Genomic DNA, 23,821 nt, shown 5'->3' with positions numbered 1-23,821 from the left:
ATAGGTTTTGTGTTATCGGGGTAGGGATGTGGGCTGGATACAAGGAACATACTATGGCAGGAGATGGAGAGGTGCTCTGAGACGGACTACCACAGTCATACCACTAGTGTGATGTCAGCAAAACCCCACGCCCCCTCCACCGAAGGACCAGCTGGACTGGCTGAGCTCTCAAAGACACTTTCTAACAGCTATATATTTTATACACGCAAGACCCACACTTAGTGGGAGGTGCTTGAACTCTCTTACGTGGAGGAGAACAGAAGTGCCCTAATATCAGTAGGTAAAAATATGCTGCTTGGCCCCGCAATATCAAGTAAGAGCATGTGATATTTAACCAGATCCCTTTTTCTCACCAGCTCTGTGCCAATGTTCTACATTCACTCATCCTGTTCATTCTCACACGCTGTCCCTCCCCATTAATTGTTTGGCTGTTTCCTACTAGAAGGAAGAGCGTTCAACGCGTTAACCAAGGTTTCTCTCTCCATTGCATGTAGCGGAGCAGATGGTGCAGGCACGCAAGCCTGGGGCATCCGAGGGGGATGCTGGCATGACACCAGCAGAACCAAGGAAAGATTTTCGGAAGGAGGGTACTTCCTCAGCCTATCCTGGTCTTTGAACGAAGGACAGCTCAAGTGTGAACTTTTGTGCCGTTGGCTAAAGAATCAGTATTTGTCCAGAGCAGATGGGACAAACTGAACAGAAACACTGCCTTTTTGCCAACCACACGCAGACACTCTGTTTGGCTCCCAAAGGGAAAAGATACGGCAGTCATGTTAATTCAGGGTCATCTTGGGAGCCAGTCATGAAGGGAAAAAGGAGTAACAGTTCCTGACATGTGTACTGTGATTCAGAGTTTATGAAGCATTTTTATGGACTTCTCACTTAGCCTTTCAAAACAATTTTTGAAGTGTGGATACTTTTAGCCTCAAGTTACACATGATGAAACTGAGGTTTAGAAATAGCCCCACAGTTATTAAGTGAAAAAAGTCAGAACATAAATCGAGGCACTCTGATTCCAAGTCTTATGCTCTATTCCTGGATGTGGGAAATGCACTCAAGGTACGAATCTAACTGAGCGATGGTACAGAGCTTTGTGGAGATACGGTGTCTACAAGGAGCGACAAAGGGCAAGGCAGCGAGATGAATAAATTAATAAATAAATAAACACATAAAAGAATACAACCTTGCTTTGGGAAAATAAAAATGCCAATTCGTTAACCAGTCCATAAATGTGGGTTACATTTTAAAAAGATACAAAAGGATCTTAGTTAGAAGTCAGGTGAAGTCAGTAATGTAAAAACAACAACAACAAAAAGCAAGCTGTACAATGAAAAATTACCTGAAAAATACTGAGGTTTTAGGAACAGGATCTACCTTGCAGGTGGACAGAAACCACTTGGACCCGAAGGGCCTTAAAGTAACCTTTGTTGTATCTCTGTTGGAAATTCACCAGATATTTTTTTCCAGAAGGGATGTCTAGTCACAGCTTAAGAAATCAGTGCTTCCTCTGGTTTTATGGAAGGTGGGCTCCTTTTAGATGGGATCTTCTAAAATTTTTTTAAATGTTTATTTATTTTTGAGACTGGGGCAGTAGAAGGGGCAGAGAGAGAGGGAGGGAGACAGAATCCGAATCGGGCTTCAGGCTCTGAGCTGTTGGCAGAGCCCGATGCAGGGGTCAAACTCACGAACTGAGAGATCATGACCTGAGCTGAAGTTGGCATTTAACCGACTGAGCCACGCAGGCACCCCAAGATGGGATCTGCTAGAGAGCATCTATCAATTCTGCTCCCCTAGAGGGAAGGATTCAAGGTGAGTTGAACCCTATTTCTAGGACCCCTGCCTCTTGCATAATGTTAAGAACTTTTTCACTATTTTGTTTGAATGGCTTCTAAGTTTTGTATACCCCTGAATGCACAGGGCAGCATTATCACCATCTGCCCTAGAGGAACACTCTAGGATATAACAGGATGAGAGTAAGATTCTTGAGTAGTGAGAACCAGAGAATAACAACAGATTTAAAGGTGAGGAAATTCATCACAATCTCAGACCCCACCCTTAACCTGACACTTTCTTCTTGAGTTTAAGTTTGTCATTAGCAACCTCCCACTATCCATTTTACTCAAGTGCTTTCTGTTTTTTGTTTCTTGGTAGGGGGGACAGATAGAGGGGAATGTGGATTTTTAAAATTGCTTTTAATTTTAGTTCATTTGAAACTCATACAGCAATAACATATGCTTTGAATAATAAATACTTGAATGCTGATATATTTTTTATTTCAAGCCAAAGTGAATAAAATCTGCAAGGAACCACACAAAATTCCACTTATAAGCGTAAGAAATCACAGATGAGGGACACAGAGTTTCAAATTATCCATCCTCTTTCACGAATGACATGTCTGAAAATCTAACACGTAGCTCCCACCTCTAACGGACTATCATGTTCCTACTTAGTTTCTTGTCTCTGTCAGGCTGATGCATGGGTTCAGCCCCTAGGCCATCAATGAAGACTTGGCACCTATCACTGAAATTTATGATAGTTTGAAAGATTGCACCTGATTAATGGCACAGTCATACTCTGTATTTTTCATAGCTGCCCTCATTCAAAGTCACTGCTGGCGGCATGCCGAAATTGTGGGAGAAGGGTTTTTTTCCCCCCACCTAAAAACTAGAACACTTCCTTGTTTTTCACATACTCTACAAGACATCTAGAATTCCAAGCAATTTTGGTCTTTTTTTCTGGAAGACACTCAAAATGAAGATGAAATCTGGCTAGCAGCGCCCCTTCATCACCTGAATAAAGAGACTCTATGAGCGCCTGGGTGGCTTAGTTGGTTGAGCATCAGACTCTTGATTTTAGCTCAGGTTATACCGAAGGTCGTGGGCTTGAGCCCCATGTGGGACTCTGTGATGAGCATGGAACCTAATTAAGATTCTTTTTCTCCCCCTCTGCTCCTTCCCCGCTTGTGCATCCATGCTCCTTCAAAAAAAAAAAAAAAAAAGGATCTAAAAAGAAAGATCAACTTACCCCATAGTACAGGCCAAAATAGGGTGAGATCTCCGGTTTGAAAACACTGATGAGGGAAAGGATCTCATCTTTGTAGCCCCAGAGCAGTTCGTCCACGGTGTGTGTCACAAAGAGCGTCTGCTGATAGGCCTTCAGCAGGGCCTCGATGAGCTCCCGGAGGAAGCGGAGCTGGGCCCATTCCATGGCAGTCTGAGAAACACAGGCAGGTTCAGATGGCAGAGTTCCCACCCCACTCTCCTATGGCCCCTTCAGCAAAAAGGGCTGGAAACTTAAAAGTAAATGTTAAGACTGAAGAGCTGCAAAGTCAGCCAGAGAGATCCTCCTTGGCTACATGTGCACAAATGAGACTCTGCAGTTATTGTTCCTTTTTCAGTATTGTATTTTGTAAGTGTGAGTGTAGTTCCCACTTGCAAGCTCTCCAATTCTCCCTGCACTGCAGATGCAACGAGAAAAATGCTTGTGAATACACTGGCATCTTTGGCCACAAGGGGGCGCCACTTCCCCTCTGATGGGAGCCAGAGATTGCCTGCCCCCCCCCCCCCCCCCCCCCCCCCCCGCAAGTAGGCAGCAGGGCAGGGCCAAACATGGGATCTAATACTTTCTCCCTCCTGAGTCCACCATGAGTGTCCAGCTGCATATGTTGTTGTCACCCTGTAGTTAGAGTGGGAGCCTCAGAGGGGTTGCTGTGGGTGAATAGGAAAGTTTCCAGGGTCTCATGTGTCTTTCTTGGATGGGATTGTCATAACACAGACAGTGAAATCCTGCTAGGCTGTGAGCAGCCCAGTCTCTGCTATTTGGGAAGGGTGGGGGGGATATCAGTGTATATTTTGAGAATTTAAAAATCAAAGATGGAAATCTAAAGTAAGAAGTGTATGCAAATTCTGTTGCTAGATTTTCTGAGCCAAAACAAGGGGCAAATAAATCTTTAAAAAATTATTGGCTATCCACTCCCTTCCCTCCCCCCCCCGCCGGCCCCAACTCCTAGAGACATGTTTATTTGAACAAGAGCTGATCCCCAAGACACAGCAAGAAACCGTGGGAGGGAAAATCCTAAAATTCACATTTTGTCACCATTTGAAAAAATCTTGCTTGAGAAACCTCAGAATAAAATGTCTCAGATGAACTTTCAGGAAGGAAACTGTAAAAAGTATACTTATATTTTTACATCTGTATATTTTTAACATAAGTTAGTAACTCCTAAATGTAAAACCCATAACAGCTTTAACTTGGCTTTTTCCTTTCTCTTGCAAGCCACAATAATGATACTAAATATGCCTACTTACCACTGCAGGAATATTTAACGTTCTAATCAAGTCAACTTTAGGATCTCCAACAGATTGATTTCGTTCAAAAACATAGGCCTTGTTGTTAACAGCAGATATTGTTGTTCCATTATCTCCAAATTGAATATCTGCTTTGCTTCGAAGTTCCCTAAAAGAAAGAAAAGCATTCTGTTTGAAAATAGGCACCACTTTAAAAAGCAAGAGGCCCCTGGGTGGCTCAGTTGGTTGAGCATCCAATCTTGATTTCGGCTCAGGTCATGATCTCACGGTTCATGGGATTGAGCTCCGCATTGGGCTCTGCCCTGACAGTGCCGATGGGATTCTCCCTCTCCTTCTCTCTTTGCCCCAGCCCTACTTGCTCTCTCAAAATAAATAAACATAAAAAAAAAAAAGCGCAATACTTTACCTTTCTTTTAGCATGGACGTTATTTTCAATAAGACATTCCACTATAATCATTTTCTAGAGAGCTTACAGATACTGATCCCTTAACAACTAGAGATTAAAGCTGGCATGTAGGAAGGAAATAAGTCCTGGGATACAGTCCTCTCAACACACTGGCCTTTTCATTCTTTCCCCCCTACAATTTGGGAAATGCGATGGTCAAGGGTCACCATTACCAGGGAATCAAGGCCATTGAACTCTCTCTGGAGTGATAGTTTGCTCCCAAAATATTTTCCAATTTTTCAATTCATAGATCAGTTTGAATTTCAATTTCTTTTTCAAAGCCTTTTTATTCCTGGCTTGAATTCCGTTCAAAATTCATTTGACAAAATAAGTGCCCAAGACTTAGGACATTAGAGGAGTTCACTCCTGTTTTTGGTATGCAGTTCAGTCTGGTTCAGGTTCATGCCCCCAGATGAGGTATTAGAAAGCTCACAGACAGGGCCTGGAGCCAGGGCATCACTAGGGTAAGGAGGGTGTGAGGCACTTGCCTTGTGTACAAAACGAAAGAGGTGCCAGAACACTCAGTACTGAAGGTAAATCATATTGCAATGCATTTTGAAAAATCAAAATTAATGCAGAAACATCCACGATGAACAAACCGTCAAACTTCTAAATAAAAAGTTTATTAAAGGACCAGTAAAAGGACCCGATACTTTGTTCATCCAATGGTTTATGCTAGTCCTGGCCCCGCCTGGTTCATAGTAGATGTTCACAAAATTCCTGTGTCTATTGTTTCTCTCCCTCTGCTGCTTACCTTTTCTTCTTCCTGTTCTATTTAGGACTCGGCTGTCTGACCCAGTAGCCATGTGTCTGCTAAGCCGTAGAACTGTGGCTTATCGAAACTGAGATGTGTTGTAAGGGTAAAATACACATCAGATTTCAAAAACAGCACAAAAAAAGGAGTGTAAAATAATCTCCTTAGTTTTTTGATATTGATTACCTGTTTTTAAATGATGCTATTTTATTTTTTTTTATTTTTTATTTTTTTAAGTTTACTTCTTTAATTTTGAGAGAGAGAGACAGAGACAGAGCGTTGGGAGGGGCAAAGAGAGAGGGAGAGAGAGAGAGAGAGAGAGAGAGAGAGAGAGAGAGAGAGAGCTCCAAGCAGGCTCTATGTTGTCAGGGCAGAGCCTGACATGGGGCTCAATCTCAGGAACCGCGAGATCTTGATCTGAGCCAGGATGAAGAGCCAGATGCTTAACTGACTGAGCCACCCAGGTGCCCCTAAATAATAGTACTTTAATACAATGGGTAAAATAAAAAATACTCAGATTAATTACACCTGTTTCTTTTTCGTTTTTTTTTTTTTTTTGATGTGGCTACTGGAAAAAAATCTTAATTATATATGTGATTCACATTGTATTTCTATGGGACAGGGCTAATCTATAAGAGTTTATAATTCTGACAAAGGTACAAAGGCTACCCACCACCTCCTCCAAGGCCTTTCCTGACCACAACCGGCCTTTTCTGAACACTGGTGGAGCTGGCTGTCTGTACCAGGTCTTTGTAAACTGCTTAGTGACATCATTTAGATTATGAAGGAATTCTCTTGATGCTTCAGGTACTCCAAGCAAGCTAATGAAACTTGTATCCCTCACTTTCCAGAATTTAAAATAAAAATAGACAAGTAAATAACAAGCAAACATATACACATATATGCATCAAAACAGATATCTTTGCTCTTCATCATTAAGCACGAAGTTATGTGCAACAGATAAATATCTGACCCCGCGTAGCTCCTCAAAGGGTTTAACCACACGATTTAATTTGATTCCATTCAGTCCTTACAGCAAGCCCGTGGTACAGACAGAGAAAGTATTTTGGCTCCACTTTTAGAGATGTGGAAACAAAGGGCACAGATGGGCATCAAAAGAGTCAGAATTTGAAGCTAAGTTCTAAATCACACACAGTGCTCTTCCACTGTATCACATGGCCTCCCTCAACAGGTGCTTCATAAATGCCCACAGAATGAAACCTGCAGACTCTGGTTGTCTGACACTCATTCATTTCCTTTTCTTCTGCTGGGAGCCCCGTTTTCCTTCCTCTCCTGCACTGGGTGGTGGTGTGGGACCCAAGCTGGACCAGTTCCATTCCCTAGGCCTCTGATCCTGAGCACAAAGCCTTAAGATGTGAAACACATTTGGGGCACCTAGATGGCTCAGTTAGTTAAGCATCCAACTCTTGGTTTCGGCTCAGGTCATGATCTCACAGTTTTGTGGGTTTGAGCCCCACATTGGACTCTGCTGGCAGTGGGGGATGGGGGGGCAGTCCCTCAAAATAAATAAACTTAAAAAAAAAGATGCAATGGGGCGCCTGGGTGGCGCAGTCGGTTGAGCGTCCGACTTCAGCCAGGTCACGATCTCGCGGTCCGTGAGTTCGAGCCCCGCATCAGGCTCTGGGCTGATGGCTCCGAGCCTGGAGCCTGTTTCCCATTCTGTGTCTCCCTCTCTCTCTGCCCCTCCCCCGTTCATGCTCTGTCTCTCTCTGTCCCAAAAATAAATAAAAAAAAGTTGAAAAAAAAATGCAAAACACAGTAGAAAGATGGCTTCCTCTTGCTGTGGTGCACACATGATGAGCCATGCACTCCTGTGATGTGGACCTTTAAAGCTGTCCTCTCTTCCCAGCTGCTCCTTGGAATCTGTAACCCACTTTATAGCCTTCAAATAAATCCCCTTTCATTTAAATTAGCCAGAGATAGCTTGTCTTGCTTGTAACCAAAGACCTTTATATAGAAATCACAACCCAGTTCTTTGACAGAGATTCAGATAAACTAGCCCAGGACTCCCCAGCAAGTGTGGGAACCAGGTGTGGAATCCTGGTCACCTAAATCCACGTCCAAGGTTCTCCTTGACTCTACACGTAAGTTAACGCAAAGTGACTTGTTAGAGCTGGAGGAGGACATTTCAAGGCAAACCCCTGCCTGCACCAAGGTTGCTGCCTGAAGAGAGGGGCACCCCTCCCCACTGGTGAGTCCCAGAGCCTCCCTGTAGTGAGGGTGAAGGGAACAGCCTTTTCTAGGCATAGCTCTTGGTATTTGCGGCCCAGGACCCCGCGGTGGCCTCGCTGACCACTAAGGAACCAGAAATAGAAAAAGTGTCCCCAGGGTGAAAACCAACTTGCCCTCAAACTTGCCCTCAAAGAAAGCTAGGCCAAGGAGCCAAGAGCTGGGACCCAACCCAGGTGCAGAAGCCCAGGGATCAACTTTGCCAAGCTTTCTGACTAATGATGAAAACTGATAACCTTGCTAAGGCTTTTAACATTTTTTTCACTGAACCCAAATGTCATGAACCAGAGGCCTGAATAATTCCAAGCCTGCTTCACTTACGTTGGCTTGTGTTTACTGACTCTGGAGATGACTTTTTAAGTGTTTTCTTTATCGTTTAGCCCATAAGAACCTAGTGTTTTAAAAGGAAATCGATCGTGGAGGCTCCAATCACTTGAAGCACTATAACTTGACTTGTTTTCTCAATAAATTTCAAAAGTTCAAAGCAAGGATTACCAAACTATAAAAATACTTCATTCCCTTGGCAGGCGCTAAGGGGCCACGTCAGGTCACTCACAGCTAGCCACATGACTTCCCACAGCCATCAGTCGCCCTGAGGCATGACTGACATATGGCCTGTGTTCTAACTGAAGGAACACGGTGCCACTGGCTATCAGAAGTGGTCTCCTGCTCTGCAGAGGCCAAGGAAAGGGATGGTGGGAGGCCTCCCTGTCAAAATAGCAACTGATGGAGGAAACCCAGAATGTTTCCCCTCTTCTGGCAACCACAAAGAGGCCACAGTGCGAGGAGAGGGGCTTTAATAATAATAATACAAACAAGTCTGGTTACCCAGGTCTCCCCCACGGCTCATCAACGATAGTCAACTAGAAGCAGGGTGGTCTCCAGCTGAACAGCAGACTGAGAGCAAGAAGGGCTCGATTACTGCTCTACAGTGTCCAAGAAGACTGAAGAAACTTCCAGAAATAGAAGCAACGGTTAAAAAAAAATGGCAAAGCAAATCTTAGACCTAGACAATTAATTAAGGAACTGTACTTGAGAGTGCCTGATACGATCCGTGGTATTTAGTGGATCTAATAAATCTTATCAATGTTGAAGGCCCCAGGACATCACAGGCTCATATGATGGCTTACTATTTTTTAATCACAGTGATGATGCTAGACATTAAGCAAAGGTTGAGTTATATGCCACGCACTATTTAATCAGGCAGGAAAATACAAGATTGAATTTAGAGGTATTTCATATAAAAACATTTTTTCATTAAAACAGAGTTCTTACTTTTTTCTTTCAGTTTGTTTATTTATTTGTTTTCGAGAGGAAGAGAGACAGAGAGAGAGAGGGAGCAAGGAAGGGGCAGAGAGAGGGAGAGACAGAATCCCAAGCAGGCTCCACACTGTCCATGCTGAGCCCGAATTCACGAACTGTGAGATCATGACCTGAGCTGAGATCAAGAGTCAGACACTTAAACAACTGAGCCATCCAGGCACCCCCAGAGTTCTTACTTTATAAAACAAAAAAGTTTTTAAACCCCTGAACGATTAAACATAATCTCACCAATCACAGAAGATAAACAATAGCCCAGGATAAGGAAATCAAAAGGAATACCTTTAATAAGCTGGAAAATTAACATCTATGCAGTATCTAATTTCTTGGAGATGCTGTATAAACTAGATACATACAATACTGTCATATAATCCTTATCTTTCACCCACTGGGTTCTTCACTCATACACCGCTCTTTGTTGAGATTTACTGTCAGCAGTGACTGAGCACATCAGGTGAAGTATGGGTAAACAGCTGACTGCCAGGCTGTGCATTCAACCTTGGCTTCCTCAGTTACTAGCTCTGTGACTTAGAACTTACTGCTTCTGTGCCTCAGTTTCCTCATCTGTAAAATGGAGATAAAAACATGCCTTCCTTAAAAGGTTGTTGGGAGCATTAAGTCCACATAAACTTGTAATCTGGTTAGAATACTGCCTGGTACATACTGAGTGCTTAGGAAGCATTAGTTACTAATACCATGTACAAGCGGGCTTACAAGAAGCTCTTGCGATGGAGAGACGTGAAGATCTGGTTTCTGTTTGCGAAGGAATCCACGGTACAGCATGGGAGGACAAGACTGCTGTTCCAACGTTACCTCCCATGTGGAAAGTGCTCTAAAGTGGACCCGAGGCTCTAGCCAGACACCCAAAGGAGGGAAGGAGGGCACCGGAAGGGGAGTCCTGAGGTTGTCATCATGCGGGAGCTGGTTCTGGAAGGGGGAGGCTTCCCCTAGGTGGGAGAGTGGGGGGAATTCCAAATAGAGGCAGAGAGCGCGAGGGCAGGCAGCACAGCATGAATGCATTGGATGTGTTTCCTGCATGGAGAAGTGAGCAAAACTGTGGTCATGCGGAAGAGGACACACTACAAGAGGAGATTTGGAAAGAGCGGCCTGCAGCTCTGGGCCAGCTGAGCTGAACAGCTGTGTCACGGGAGAAGTGAATCACAGAGTGGATGTGCCTCCCAAGGAAGAAAGGGCAGAGGAGGGGAAGCTGCCCAAAGGAGGGGTGCCACCGGGGTTCAGGACCACTTGCCTCCAGATGTGCCACTTTGGCATGCTGATTATCTCGCCCTGAAAACAATCAAGGCCCAAATGACTCAGGAAGAAGCTTTGACCTTTCCCTGACTGCCTAAAAGAATTTAGATAGAGAACCTGCTCCTGGAAGAGAGCTATCACCACAGATTCACACTGGAATATGAACTAGACACGACAGGGAGAAATCTGGCAAGGCCTGTTAGATCAGAGTCCTCTATATCCCATTGTTTCTGAGTGGTCCTGCAGACATTTGTTTACCAAAAGTTTACTCTTTTTCATCTTCCTGCAAATTGTTCTCCTTCCTTTTGAAGTCCCAGACTCCCAACCGATTCTCCTTAGTTCTGAATGACATATATACCTCATTTTGCCTGGCTGTCTTTGGAATCTCATGCTTACATGCACCCTCGTAGGTACATAGTTAAATTTGACTCTCCTGATAATCTTTATCTTGTGTCAATTTAATTCTTAGACCAGCTAGAAGAACCTTGAAGGGCATAAGAATATTTTCCATCCCCAGCAGTACTGAGCAGCTCCTGTATTTAAGTTCCTGTTACCATTGCCCTGTCAACTAAGTGAAAGATTAAAAACCTAGAGCCAAAAGCAGAATTCTGAGAAAAAACTGGGGGTGAGCGGGGAGAACACAGTCTGCATTTGTTGGGGGCTGTGCAGAAAACAACTTCACTTCTAAAGATGGAAATGGTCCCCCATCCTTGAAGTGTTACCCCAACCCACCTGGTTCATGCAGGCCAGTCACCCAGGACTGCCATGTGCATTTAAAACTCACAAGGACCTGGACATCAAGGTAAGAAAGTGGGGAGCAGGAGAGATCATTTTCTATTTTTCTTACTTTCAAACAGTTCAAGGATTTTTTTTTTAAACTAATTTATCTAAAGCCACTTCTGTTTCTATCTTGGAACAAACAAAAAGGTGATATCAGAGAAGAGCTTGAGTCAGGTTTAGAAAAAGAGATAAGTATTCTCTTATAATGAGACAATAACCCTGGCATTTCTGAGTTTTCTATCAGCTCTTTAATATTAAAAAAAAATGTATACAGCTGGTTTTGAAGATGAGTAAAGAACCAAAGGGCTCATAAGACACAATTAGAAAGTTTAAACAAAGTTCCTACCTTTGCTAAATTGTAAGGAAAGAACTGATCAGATTCCTAAGAATTTAAATGTAAAACAAGAGAAGTACAAGGAAATAGACTTGAATATGAAACCTTTGAAGGGAACAGGACTTTTTAAGCTCAGAAATGATAGGAAAGTTCAGAAAATAGATTTGACTACACATAAATTTAAAAATTAAAAAGGCACACAATAGAAAGACAGTTGTCACAAATGTGATGAAGAGTTAATATCATTATTAAAAGTGGCACGAGGGGCTCCTGGGTGGCGCAGTCGGTTAAGCGTCCGACTTCAGCCAGGTCACGATCTCGCGGTCCATGAGTTCGAGCCCCGCGTCAGGCTCTGGGCTGATGGCTCGGAGCCTGGAGCCTGTTTCCGATTCTGTGTCTCCCTCTCTCTCTGCCCCTCCCCCGTTCATGCTCTGTCTCTCTCTGTCCCAAAAATAAATAAATGTTGAAAAAAAAATTAAAAAAATAAAAAAATAAAAAAAATAAAAGTGGCACGAACACACCGGAACCCAGATAGGCAGCAGACAAAAGATAAGAGCTAAGAGTGTGGAAATACAATTTGCTGGCAAACGTGGGGAGAACAGTCAACCCATGTGGTAACCAAAAGATGAAATGAGAGCTCATCTACACATCCAAGACAAAGGAAATGGTTAAGTAAAGTGCTATAATATATTCCCTCTAGCTCCTGAAGATTACCATCATTAAAATGTTTTTGTGTAAAGACTGAACCCAACATGGTGAGTTAACAAATGCTTGACTGTTCTACTCTAAGGAAACCTTGTTAAATCAGATTGATTTAGAAGCTTGTTTTGCAGAAGTTGACTCATTACCAATAAGAGTAGCTGAGACTGGAGGAAATGGGGAAGAATTCTTGTGGTTGGGCCAAAGGGATCAGGAGTGAACGAAAGTAACCTCTGTGATGGCACACCCCAAGATCTCCCCTCCACACACTTACCATGCTTCCTCTGCCATTTAGTGAACATGTATCCCAATGAGGAGACAACCATTCCTGAATGTGCACACATGCTCCAAAAGGAAGAAAGACACCTCCCTTCACCCTATTTCCAACCAGCATATTCAAGTATATACCCCATGACGTTCTGACCCCGCATCCTTAAATACATGCAACCACAACCCTTTGGGGAGGGGGATTTGAGACCTGCCCTCCCCTTGACTCTTCATTTGGATGCCTCTCCGATAAACCCTTTCCTTGCTGCACATTCCAAGTATCAGTGACTGGCTTTCCTGCATGTTGGGCACATGGACTTGGGTTGAATTACAAGACAAAGACATAATATGGGGAAATACCTATAAGGTAATATTAAGTGAGTAGAATATACATATTATGTATATGTTGATGCATATCATACATAGGTATATAGAATTTGATAACCATGTAAAAGTAAAACTCACCCATGGAAAAATGGCTGAGAAGATACCCAGTAAAATAGAAGCATTGGTTATCTGTGAGATAGTGAAAACATGGATGGTAGCAGTTTGTCTTACTTTACTTCATTTTCAAGTTTATCTTTACTGCTTATATATGTTATTTTTATAATAATGTGAAACCAAATAAAGGTAACCTAATTTAAAATAAAGTCGGGAGTCCAGAAGAGGGAGCTCACACACCCTACCAACTTGCCCTCGGTAGCAGACGGAAACCAAAAATATTTCTTGTCCAGCAATGAGCCCGGCCAGTAAGAAAATACAAGTCAGCAATAAGAAACCATCATCACCCTGAACTCTCATTTTCCCTCCAACGGACGTCCTTTCAAAACAGCCCCTCCCAATTCCTACTTTTCTCTATAAAGTAACTTTCCTCTGTTTTGAACTTAAGACTTGCCTATGGTTTGCTATAGCTGCATGTCCTGAACTGCAATTCCTCTGCTATTCCTGAATAAACCCATTTTATAACTGGTTGTTTCACTTTTAGGGTCAACAATATAAAATACAGATTATGCTTTTAAAGGTAGTGCTGCATATGATATTGTATAGATTGATTATTTTATAATCCAGTACTACTTAATGGTCAAGGAATCACTAAAAACAAAACAACACTTATGAGATATTTATCCCTAATGTCTCTTCCTTTACTATTAAAGCAATAATATGAGCCTAAAAAAGAAATTAATCCAAACAGCAAAACCAAGAAACTCAAATAGGAGATATTTAGCGGGATATTGTAAATTTAGCAAGTATGTCTTAGGAATATGAAAGTTCATTGAAAGAGCCTTTGGACAAGTTAATTTTTCTTTTTAATTTTCGATGTGTTCATTAGTAGGCAAAAAAGAAAAATAAACCTGACAAAATTAAAAGAATCTCAAAAAGGCTGCAGACGCCAATGAATATCATACACTGGATACACATTTTAGGCAAATATGTCGGTAAGCAACAGAACCATGAGGCAGATTAGCTCCTTGCTGACAGGTCTGTTTCAGGGCTGCTCAACCCACGCTTTATACCCATGTAAATAACGCACTACATTCCTTAAACCAGACTGACTGGTTTTTATCTACTTCGCAGAACTGCCATCATCTTTTTCCAAAAACATGAATATTCTCGAGTCACCCATAAGTGAACCTCTGGGGAAACGTGCCGCTGTGAACCATATGTCAGATTACTCAGGGCCTCCACAGCTCAGTGTGGCCTTGCCCTCGTCCTCTTCTGGGACATTTCCCACCACCAAGACCATTCCGCACTCGCCTGCAGGACTGGAGGCCAGTGCGCCTTCCCCTTCCTGCCCCAGGCCCCTTTGCACACAATCAAGGCAGGTGACTCAGTTGGGAGGGAACCCATGGAACTATCAAGCACTGGGGCAGGAGTTACTGGAGTATTCTATCTTTCTTGTGTAAACAATAGCATAATTAAATCACAAGTGATAGAAATCAGATCCATTAGATGACTATAAAAGGCTCACAAGAAGAGCCATAAGTGCTACTAAAAAGCCATGTTTTTCTGCAAACTCCAGCTTACGACCCACTCAACCCTGAGAAGAACGCCCAGCAGTTTGCACGGCACATGCGAGCATCTGTTCCTAAACCAAGCCATTCATTTCCAAGACCCTGTTCCTCTTTCTTGAACCTATCCTTGCCTCCTGGGCTTCCATGATTAAGTCCTGTGGTCCCAGCTGAGCTACCTGCATTCTGTGGATTTGAACAATTTCTCCTCTTGCGTCCTAAGGATTTAAGCCATGGCTGAGGATGTTCCATTCACTTGTTTCACAAATATTCACCAGGCACGGGATTTTCTGAGAGGAAAGACTTGGTTTCTGCCCCTCCTGGAGCTTTCAGTACGTTGGGAAGAAAGACAAATATGTAACCAATTGTTAAAATGCATTTAGTCACTTTGTAACCGACACATATACCAGGGAGAGCTCATCCATAGTCTCAGGAAGCAGCACCAAAGAGCTGAGAGAAGTGGTAGGGAATTCATTCTTGACTGAGGGAACTGCACATAATGGCACAGCAGTGTGTCTGGGCACTTACAAACAACCGGAATACACTTAGAACTGTGCTGTCCAATATGGTAGCCTCCAGCCACATGTGGCTGTTACACACTCAAAACGTGGCTAGTCCAAGATTACATGTGCTACACATTACAAAGACTTAACATGGGGGGAAAGAAAAGAATATAAATGATCTCATTAATAATTCTGGATATTGATTACATGTTGAAATGACACCGTTTGGGATCGCATTGGGGTAAATGAAATATTAAAATTAATTTCACCCTTTTAAAATGTGACTGCTAGAAAATTTTCTATTACCTATATAGTAAATTTCTGCTGGACAGCTCTGGTTAGAGTATAAAATCCGAGGTTGAGAGTGCCAAAACATTAAGTTAAAATTAAAACACAACAAAGAAGCTAGACATACATAAGGAGCCAGATTGCTCAGGCCTGATACCTCATACAGGAAGAGTCACTAGGACCCTGACTGAGTAGGGAAGGGAAGGGAATGCCAGGCTTTCCTTTGGGAAATCACCTCGGCAGTGGAATCGAAGAGCGACCAGGGCAGGGAGAAAAACCAGAGGAAGGCAAACTCAGGAGCAAATATGAAACAATCAATGAGTGACCAACCTGCCTTCCAAACTACTGGATCTGCTCTCAGGGTTCTTGATCTTCCCTGTGGCGATCTGGTAAAGTCTATCGACCCTTTCTCAGATGAATGTTTTTACATACGGAGAACAAAATTCTCGGGATCACAAAGGAAACCAATTGCTGAAAATACAGGTATCATTTAAAAAATCTGTGATATGGTAACATACCATGCTTCTTTATTGATACTTTAAATAAGATGCAGCAGCAAGTCTAACAATTACTGTAATTTTGAAGTATTTATGAAAACGAATGGATCTTGAGCAACAGCTATCATGAGACGCAACAATATCTGTGTTTCCGTTCCTGATGAAGCCATGGGTACTGCTTACGCCACGGTGGTTTGTTGCCTACATTTATACTCAAAGGAAATTCTAAATTTTAGTGAGGGGTTAGTGAAAATAAATTATAATTTTTTTCCTACCCAAGTCACAGACCACTTTGAATTCTATCCATGGACCCCTTAGGAATCTGTGCATCCTGAGTTACGAACCCCCCCTGTAAGATGTTCCTGAGTTTTTTCTGACGAGTAATTCTTGGTCCCTCTAAAATGGGAACATGGGGGCGCCTGGGTGGTTCAGTGGGTTAAGCGTCCAACTCTTGGCTTCGGCTTAGGTCATGATCTCACAGTTCTTGAGTTCAAGCCCCTCACCAGGCTCTGCGCTGTGACAGCACAGAGCCTGCTTGGGATTCTCTTTCTCTCTCTCTCTGCCCCTCTTGCTCTCTCTCTCTGCCCCTCCTGCTCTCTCTCTCTCTCTCTCTCTCAAAATAAATAACCTTAAAAAAAATAAAATGGGAACATGGAGGGAGTATGGTAACAATCAGAGACTGTTTTACTTCTAGGATTTATTTGTCCCATGACCACACTTACAACAGCATTATTAAGCTAGAAGACACAAGGCCCAGAAGACATTTTAATGGAGTATTGGGTTTCTTTGGGTGCAGTGTGATGAGAATGCATGTCTTTTTCTCAGATGAGGATAATGAGCATAGGAACAGGTCCAGGAGACCCAGAGGGAAAATCGTTAGGATTTTCTTTAGTTCTCAGGTGAGTTCATTCTTACATGGAGGCAGTTTCCCCCCCGACCTGAAAAAAATTGGTGAAAAAATAAAAAAGCAAAAAGACAAATACTGAATGGTTCCATTCATATGAGGCATCTAAGGCAGTGAAATTCATAGAAACAAAGTTGAATGGTGGTTCCTAAGGATTGGGACACAGGGGGAGGGGAGTTATTTAAAGGGTACAGAGTTCCAGTTTTGCAAGACGAAAAGTTCGAGAGATTTGTTGCACAACAGTGTAAAAATATATGCAACTCTACTGAACTGCACACTTATGATGCATTTATATTATTTTCTTTTAATCACAATAAAAAATGGTGAAAATTGCAAAACGATAAAACAGATAAACAGGACACTCAGATCCTATCTCTAGCACAACTGCCAATTATCCCCAGGCAGGACAGCCTGAAACACGACCTGCTCTACCCAGTACACCGTTTCTTTAGGTATTAAACCCATACAAAAAAATTTTTAAAGTGAAGACCCAAGTATTTATTTAAGATTCCTCTTTAAAAATTTTATTTATTTATTTATTTATTTATTTATTTATTTATTTATTTATGTATTTATTTATTTATTTATTTAAAAGAGAGACAGAGAGCATGCACGTGTGAGAGGGGGAGAGGGGCAGAGGGAGAGGGAGAGGGAGACAGAGAAATTTAAGCACACTCCACACTCCGCGCAGAAACCAACTCAGGGCTTGATCTCATGACCATGAGATCACGACCGGAGCCCAAATCAAGAGTCAGATGCTTAACCTATGGAACCACCCAGGTGCCCACCATCCCTTTTTTTCTTAACTTAAAATTCCTTTATATGACAAGTTCATCGTCATCGTTACAAATCAGGATATTGATTTATACAGACTAAGACAATCCGCAAAGACTAATAATTGTATCAAACACTTACTTAGCACTAATTATGTGCTAGGCATTAATCTAAGCACTTTAACAATACTGACTCATTGGCTCATTTAACCCTGATAACAATCCTGTGGTGGATGTCCTATTTTTATCTCCAGATGAGGAAAACACTAGTAAGTGGCTGCTGTGAGTCAAAACAGGCATTCGACTCCAGAGCTAGACCATGAGCACCTGAGGCAGGGACCAAGAGTTTTATCTCTGAATTCTTGCACAGGGAGTAGCACTGATTCATAATGTAAATTAGTCAGCAACCATTTATTGAGCAATAGATTACAACAGAATTTTGAGGCATTTTTTTTACCATTTAGCAGTTCTACACACAAAAAAAGATCTTGCTATCTGCTGCCTCTGTTATTTTAAAAATTTATTATTATTATTATTTTTTTTTAGTAATTTCTACACCCAACATGCGGCTCTAACTCATAACCCTGAGATCAAGAGTCACATGCCCTACTTACTGAGCCAGCCAGGCACCCCCCTCTACTATTTTTTCTTAAATGTGGTAAGGAGAAACTTTGTTGGAAAGATTATTGAGGGGGGCGGGGACGTGGGGGAGAGGGGTATTGCAACAATAGGGAAAATGCTCTAACCCTAAGATCCCAGAGTACTTCCCCCTATTAACCTTCTAAAATATGATTAAAGTAGTTCTCCTACTTCCCCAGTGTTTGGAGCTCGTGGTCACTGCCAAAGACTCTAACCCACCCTGACAGTTGGTTATCTCATACCCAGGACCAGTGGGGAAAGGAATGAATAAGACACAAGAAAGGCCTGTCTACAGACCAACCACAAGTTCTAGAACCTGGTCTAAAATTGTACGTGGGGGAGGGAGACAGACAAAGGCCTTAAAAGTCATCAAAGAGAATCAAGGGACAACCTTAAAAGGGTTGGGGATAGGGAATAACTCTTCATGGCTCAATAATCACCTTCTGCTAGCTCAGGAGGAAGCATCTGCATTTCTAAACTAACAGGCTGAGAGTGGCCCTAGTCCATAAAGTCACTCTCTACTGAGGTGTCATAGTCATGTGTCAAATATCAGCAGCATTCAGACAAATTTAACCAAAACCTGCACTCCCCACCCAGCACACAGAGGAGGCTCGTGGGAAGAGATGTGGACTCAGGCCATAGTGGAGCCACTCCATATTTCTGGTTGGTATGGCAGGGATGTGGTCAGGACTCACCTGTAGGTATATGGCCCCACTTCTTCTAACCGGGGAGTCTCCCCTCTGAGGATCTCCTCTGGATTGGTGACATTGAAGAAATAGAACTGGGCATACACAGGCAGAGGGGGCTTCTTCCAGGAATCAAAGGTCTCGGAACCATTCCTTAATACAATATTCTGGGGGAGAAAACCAAAACGAGATTGTGTGAGGCAGTTGGCTTTGAACATAGAGGCAGAGAGAGGGTCACTCCCTGCTCTGACCTCCTGGCTCACTTATTTTCATAGGCGTTCAACTGTAGTCCCTTAGAAGGAGGGCCATGTCTTAGGTCAATATGAAGCCCACAGCCCTATGAAGCCATTAAAGGTCTTCAATAAATATTTGGGGCAAAGAAAAGGTGGTAGCCATAGCTCATAGGTAGAAACGGTGTTAGCAAAACCAAGATCATAGGTTGAGTACCCAAAAGTCCTACTGACTTTATTATGAAGATTCCACTGACTATACGCTGCTGTGGAAGGTAGCTTGCCCATATGGTACAACAAGGCAATAGGACCAAGAAAGCTGGATTTGGTTCTTTCAGGTGATGTAGAACCGTACCCATCCTTACCACCTCCACCAGTAGGGGCTTTATGTGAATTTTCTCATTCAATCCCTAGCAAACCCCTGTTTTAAAGATTAGGAAGCTGAGCTTTACTGATGTTAACTGCTTAGAGTTTCTTATCTACAATCCTTCCTGCGTTTCCCACCCTTACCATGTGTTATGGGCCCCCTCCCAAATTCATATATTGAAATCCTAATGCCTAGTATCTCAGAATGTGACTGCATTTGGAAATAGAGTCTTTACAGAGAAATTTCAGGTTAAATGGGGTCATGAGGGTGGGCTGTAATCAATATAACTGATGTCCTTATAAGAAGAGATTAGGACTAAATACAAAGGAGAGACCATGTGGAGATACAGGAAGAAGACAACACCTACAAGTCAAGGAGAGAGGCCTCCAAAGAATCAACCTTACTGATGCCTTCATCTCAGACTTCTAGCACCCAGAACTGGGAGACAATGAACTTGTGCTGTTCAAGTCACCCAGTCTGTGGTATCTGTTACAGAAACCCTAGCAACCTAATAAACCTTGGCTCCCTATGGGAGGAGTAGTCTTCTCCACCCTATTGACTTCAGGCTTGGCCAAGTGACTTGATTTGACCAATGAAATGTGGGTGGGATGGGAATACCCAAATTTTGAGCTAAGGCCTTAAAAAGCATGGCAAGTTTCCACTAACCACCCTTTGCCAAGAGAAAAGCATGCTTCAGGTAGTTGTTGATCCTTCACCTAAAATGGTGATGTGTTGACCAGACATGAAACCTGGAGTCCAGCCCAGTTCAGCTGGGCCAGCCAACCTCAAACTACAGCCATGGGGCACACCAAGAGTGTGAAATAAATGTCACTGTTACAAGACACTGAGATTTGAAAACTGTCTGTTATGGAGCACCGCAACAGAAGCCTGATTAATACAGCGGCCAAGGTTAAGAGACAGAAACCTACTGTTAATAGGTCGAGGTCCTAACAGTCCTCAACTTGTTAATGGAGGAAAATCAGCATTTTTTACAGTAAAAATTATTGAAGTACACAAGAAAGATAAAGGGACAGACTGAGAATAAACAACCTGAAATATGAACAGTCATTAACTCTTGAATGTTGGGAATCTGGATCACTGTTATTTTCTCCTTGATGAATTTTGGTATTTTCCAAATTTTTTTTAACCACTAAGAAATTGATATTGAAAACAATATTTAAAGAAGATCAAAAGAGGAAAATGAGATCAAATGACACAGACAATGCAAGGCCAGCAGTGAAACAATAAGACTAGACTGCAAGAGAAGCATTCTCTGAGGTCACCTCTGGCAGTGAGGCTTTGAGTGACAACAGACAAAGGGACTGGCTTCAAAACATGTTAGATACCACATGCTAAAATGTACTGTGACACAGCACACAAAAGAATGTCAATTTTAGTTTTTTATTTTATTTTTAAAATTTTTATTATTTAAAAGAAAAAATTTAATGTTCATTTATTTTTGAGAGAGACAGAGACAGAGCATGAGTGGGGGAGGGGCAGAGAGAGAGGGAGACACAGAATCGGAAGCAGGCTTCAGGCTCCGAGCTGTCAGCACAGAGCCTGATGCGGAGCTGAACGCACAAACCGTGAGATCATGACCTGAGCCGAAGTCTAATGCTTAACCGACTGAGCCACCCAGCCACCCCCAGAATGACAAATTTTATTAGTCCAGGCCACAATTTAATAGAAGGAATGTTGCAAGGAAACTTAGTTATATTGCTCTATTATAAATAGAAAATATCTTGTGGCGCTTGGGTGGCTCAGTCGGTTCACTGTCCAATTCTTGGTATCGGCTCAGGTCATGATCTCATGGTGTGTGAGTTGGAGCCCTGCATTGGGCTCTACATGGACAGTGCAGAGCCTGCTTGGGATTCTCTCTCTTCTCTCTCTCTGTCCCTTCCCTGCTCCTGGTCTCTCCCTCTCAAAAAAAAAAAAAAAAATCTCAATAATCTCTGCAGGACAAAACAAAGTGGCTCTAGGATAAATGAATGCAGAAAACCTAAGCTCATCAAAGCAAAGCTGGTGATCTGGAGGGCTGAAAGTAAATGTACATCCATGAGTTGGCCATGCCATGGAACTGGAGATTATTTGTGGTTTGGCATCCATTGAAAATGTCTAATCATCAGATTTCTACTCAAACAACACATTATTGAAATATTTTTGGCCTTTACTACCAGGACTGATTTGCTGAGAAGAGATCAGCTTGATGAGACAGAAAAATTTAAAGACAAACCATGAAACTCCTATCCTCCAACTTCCCGGATTCAGCTCGGACTCTCCTTGCAGAAGCCCTCGCCACCTGCCCTGAATGCACTGATCTTCCTCTGCCCGGCACCTGAGCAGCTGAATCAGTCACTTCAGGCAATTTTTTAAAACGCTTGTGGTCTTTTATCTTATCTCCTAAACCGGAGTCCTAGTTATCTGAAGAGTCAGGCTCAGAGAGCTAGAGAACACCAGAACTGAAAAGGGTGCTGAGGTCGAGAAGGGGTGACATGGGGGTTCTGGAAGGGTAAGGGGGTGTGCGGAAGCTCATTCAGCTCCTTAATGTCAGAGCTAGGTCTGGAATCCTGGGTGGCTCTTCTCTACCTTCCAACCCTACTTCTGCGTATAACATTAAAAAAAAAACAAAAATAAAAAAACAACAGGTATAAATATACTACCCATTTTAGTTATACAAGATATACAGTAGAGTTTCTCCACCATAAAGTACACATATAGCTTCCAGAAACAGCTTAGTAACATGAATTTAACCTACCCAAAACTAATATGTTAACTACGAGAAATCTAACATATAAACAATTTATTTCTCTTCTAGAGGATAGATATTTTTTAAGTTGTCTGGCTTCATTAAATAAGGACCTCTTTTTCTTGCCCATAAATTTCCAGAATAGGGCAAGGGAATAATGTCCTCTCCTCTGTGAATTCCTTGAGTAATACCCCTTTCACTGGATGGATCATCTCTTCCTTTGAACCCCAAAACACATTACATAGGAGTTTCATAGGAAAAAAGGGGCCAGGTCAGAAAACATCTTGTAAAAATTGAAGTTAACAGGAATCAACATGAAGCAGGCCATATCAGCAAGCAAAAATGGGAAGGGAAGTGTGTCTATTCACTATGGTCATGTACGAAGTTAACTGTTAGCTTTTTAAAATAGAAGGTGCTAACCTACAAAAATGGGTCCTTTTTTCCCCCTTTAGTCTTCCCCACAGTGTCTAGAACAGTGCAGTTATTGAAGAAACATTAGTTCAATCAACAAAATATAGTTCTAGAAAACTTAGACACCAGCTTCCATCATCTTTACTTATAAAAAAGGCTAGGTGAGAAGAACTTGCTAGGAGGCAATCAGAGGGGTGCAGAAGGGGTGGAGAGGGGTGCAGAGGGGTACCAGGAGGCAATTGCCCATGTTTGACAAGTGGTCAAATGCAAAGTCACAAGCGTTACAAGTGCCAAGCCTCGTAACAGCAGCTCTCTAGCTACGAATCCAAAGAGCCTTTAAAGTATACCAGAGGAAGTGGTTGTCACATTCAGATACCAGAAAGCAATAGTGTTGTTAGAATCACATAATCATGATAGATCTAATCCCTATCAGTTTGTGTATTTTCTCAGTAATCCAGTACCCTAAAGAGCTAAGTACAGCCAGTTCCTTTTGTGGGTGGAAAGAAAAAAAATCTGTGTCCTTCCATGACCCCCCTTTCCTAAAACCTATTTAAACCAGTGCTATACCCATGGTGGTTCTTGGAAAGGATAGAACTATGAATGCAAGTCCTCAAAACACTATGTATGTGCTAGGCATGGTCAGAGATATCCATCAACACAGGTATGGTTTCTGCATGCCAGGAGCTTGGCCTCCACTTAGGGGAGCATTGACACACACATGCAACTTAACCGACAGTATGAAGTAGCACATGATACATGGCCAGTGACTATACCAGACAACAGTCTCGCGAGTGTTCACATAGTGGATTCTATGACCTGAGATGGAGAAAGGCAGCCCTTAAAATGAGCCAGGGAGAAAAAATAAAAATTTAGCAAGCAGAGGGAGGTCATAGACACCTTATGGACAGCCAGAGTTGATTCAACTATCCTTCCTCCCTGCCTGTTCCGTGTCCATCTCTCCTGGAATCCTCCGCTTAATCAGAAAGATAGTGAATGTGGAGAATGAGAAAATAAAACATACAGAGAGGGGACAGTGTTAGGTGTGACTGCATATGGTTTTATAAGGAGTAGAGAGACTCATTTAGAGGTAGGTTGGGGTCATAGGAGCCTAGATTTCATCTGATATACAATGGGGAGCCATGGGAGATTTCTGAGCTGCAGAGCATTATCGAGAGCCAGGCACAATATTGCCCTTTATTTCATGTAATCTCCCTTAATAACCTACAAAGTGAAAATCATTTCCCCTGTTTTTACACTTCTGGAGACCAAAGCTCAAAGGTTAGGGGAATGCCTAAGGTTTGCTAGTAGGAGATGGAGTCAGCCTCCCACCCTAGGACTCACTCTAAACCTGAGCTCCTGGT

The 23,821-nt window shown here is 42.5% G+C and overlaps 1 protein-coding gene across 1 annotated transcript in view; it reads right to left on the bottom strand.

The window, feature by feature from the left end:
- SCARB2 (scavenger receptor class B member 2) overlaps nt 1-23,821 on the bottom strand; it is a 76,272-nt gene that overhangs the window by 34,523 nt on the left and 17,928 nt on the right. Inside the window, exons 2-4 of the mRNA XM_003985268.5 lie at nt 18,716-18,873; nt 4,308-4,455; nt 3,025-3,213 (exon numbers count right to left, since the gene is read on the bottom strand). Coding sequence (XP_003985317.1) covers nt 3,025-3,213; nt 4,308-4,455; nt 18,716-18,873 — 495 coding nt within the window. The remainder of the gene's footprint in view (nt 1-3,024; nt 3,214-4,307; nt 4,456-18,715; nt 18,874-23,821) is intronic.

Source organism: Felis catus, chromosome B1, assembly GCF_018350175.1.
Source record: "Felis catus isolate Fca126 chromosome B1, F.catus_Fca126_mat1.0, whole genome shotgun sequence".
Classification (NCBI taxonomy): Eukaryota; Metazoa; Chordata; class Mammalia; order Carnivora; family Felidae; genus Felis; species Felis catus.
The sequence above is the reverse complement of the archived record's forward strand: the minus strand, read 5'-3'. Positions and strand labels throughout refer to the sequence as shown.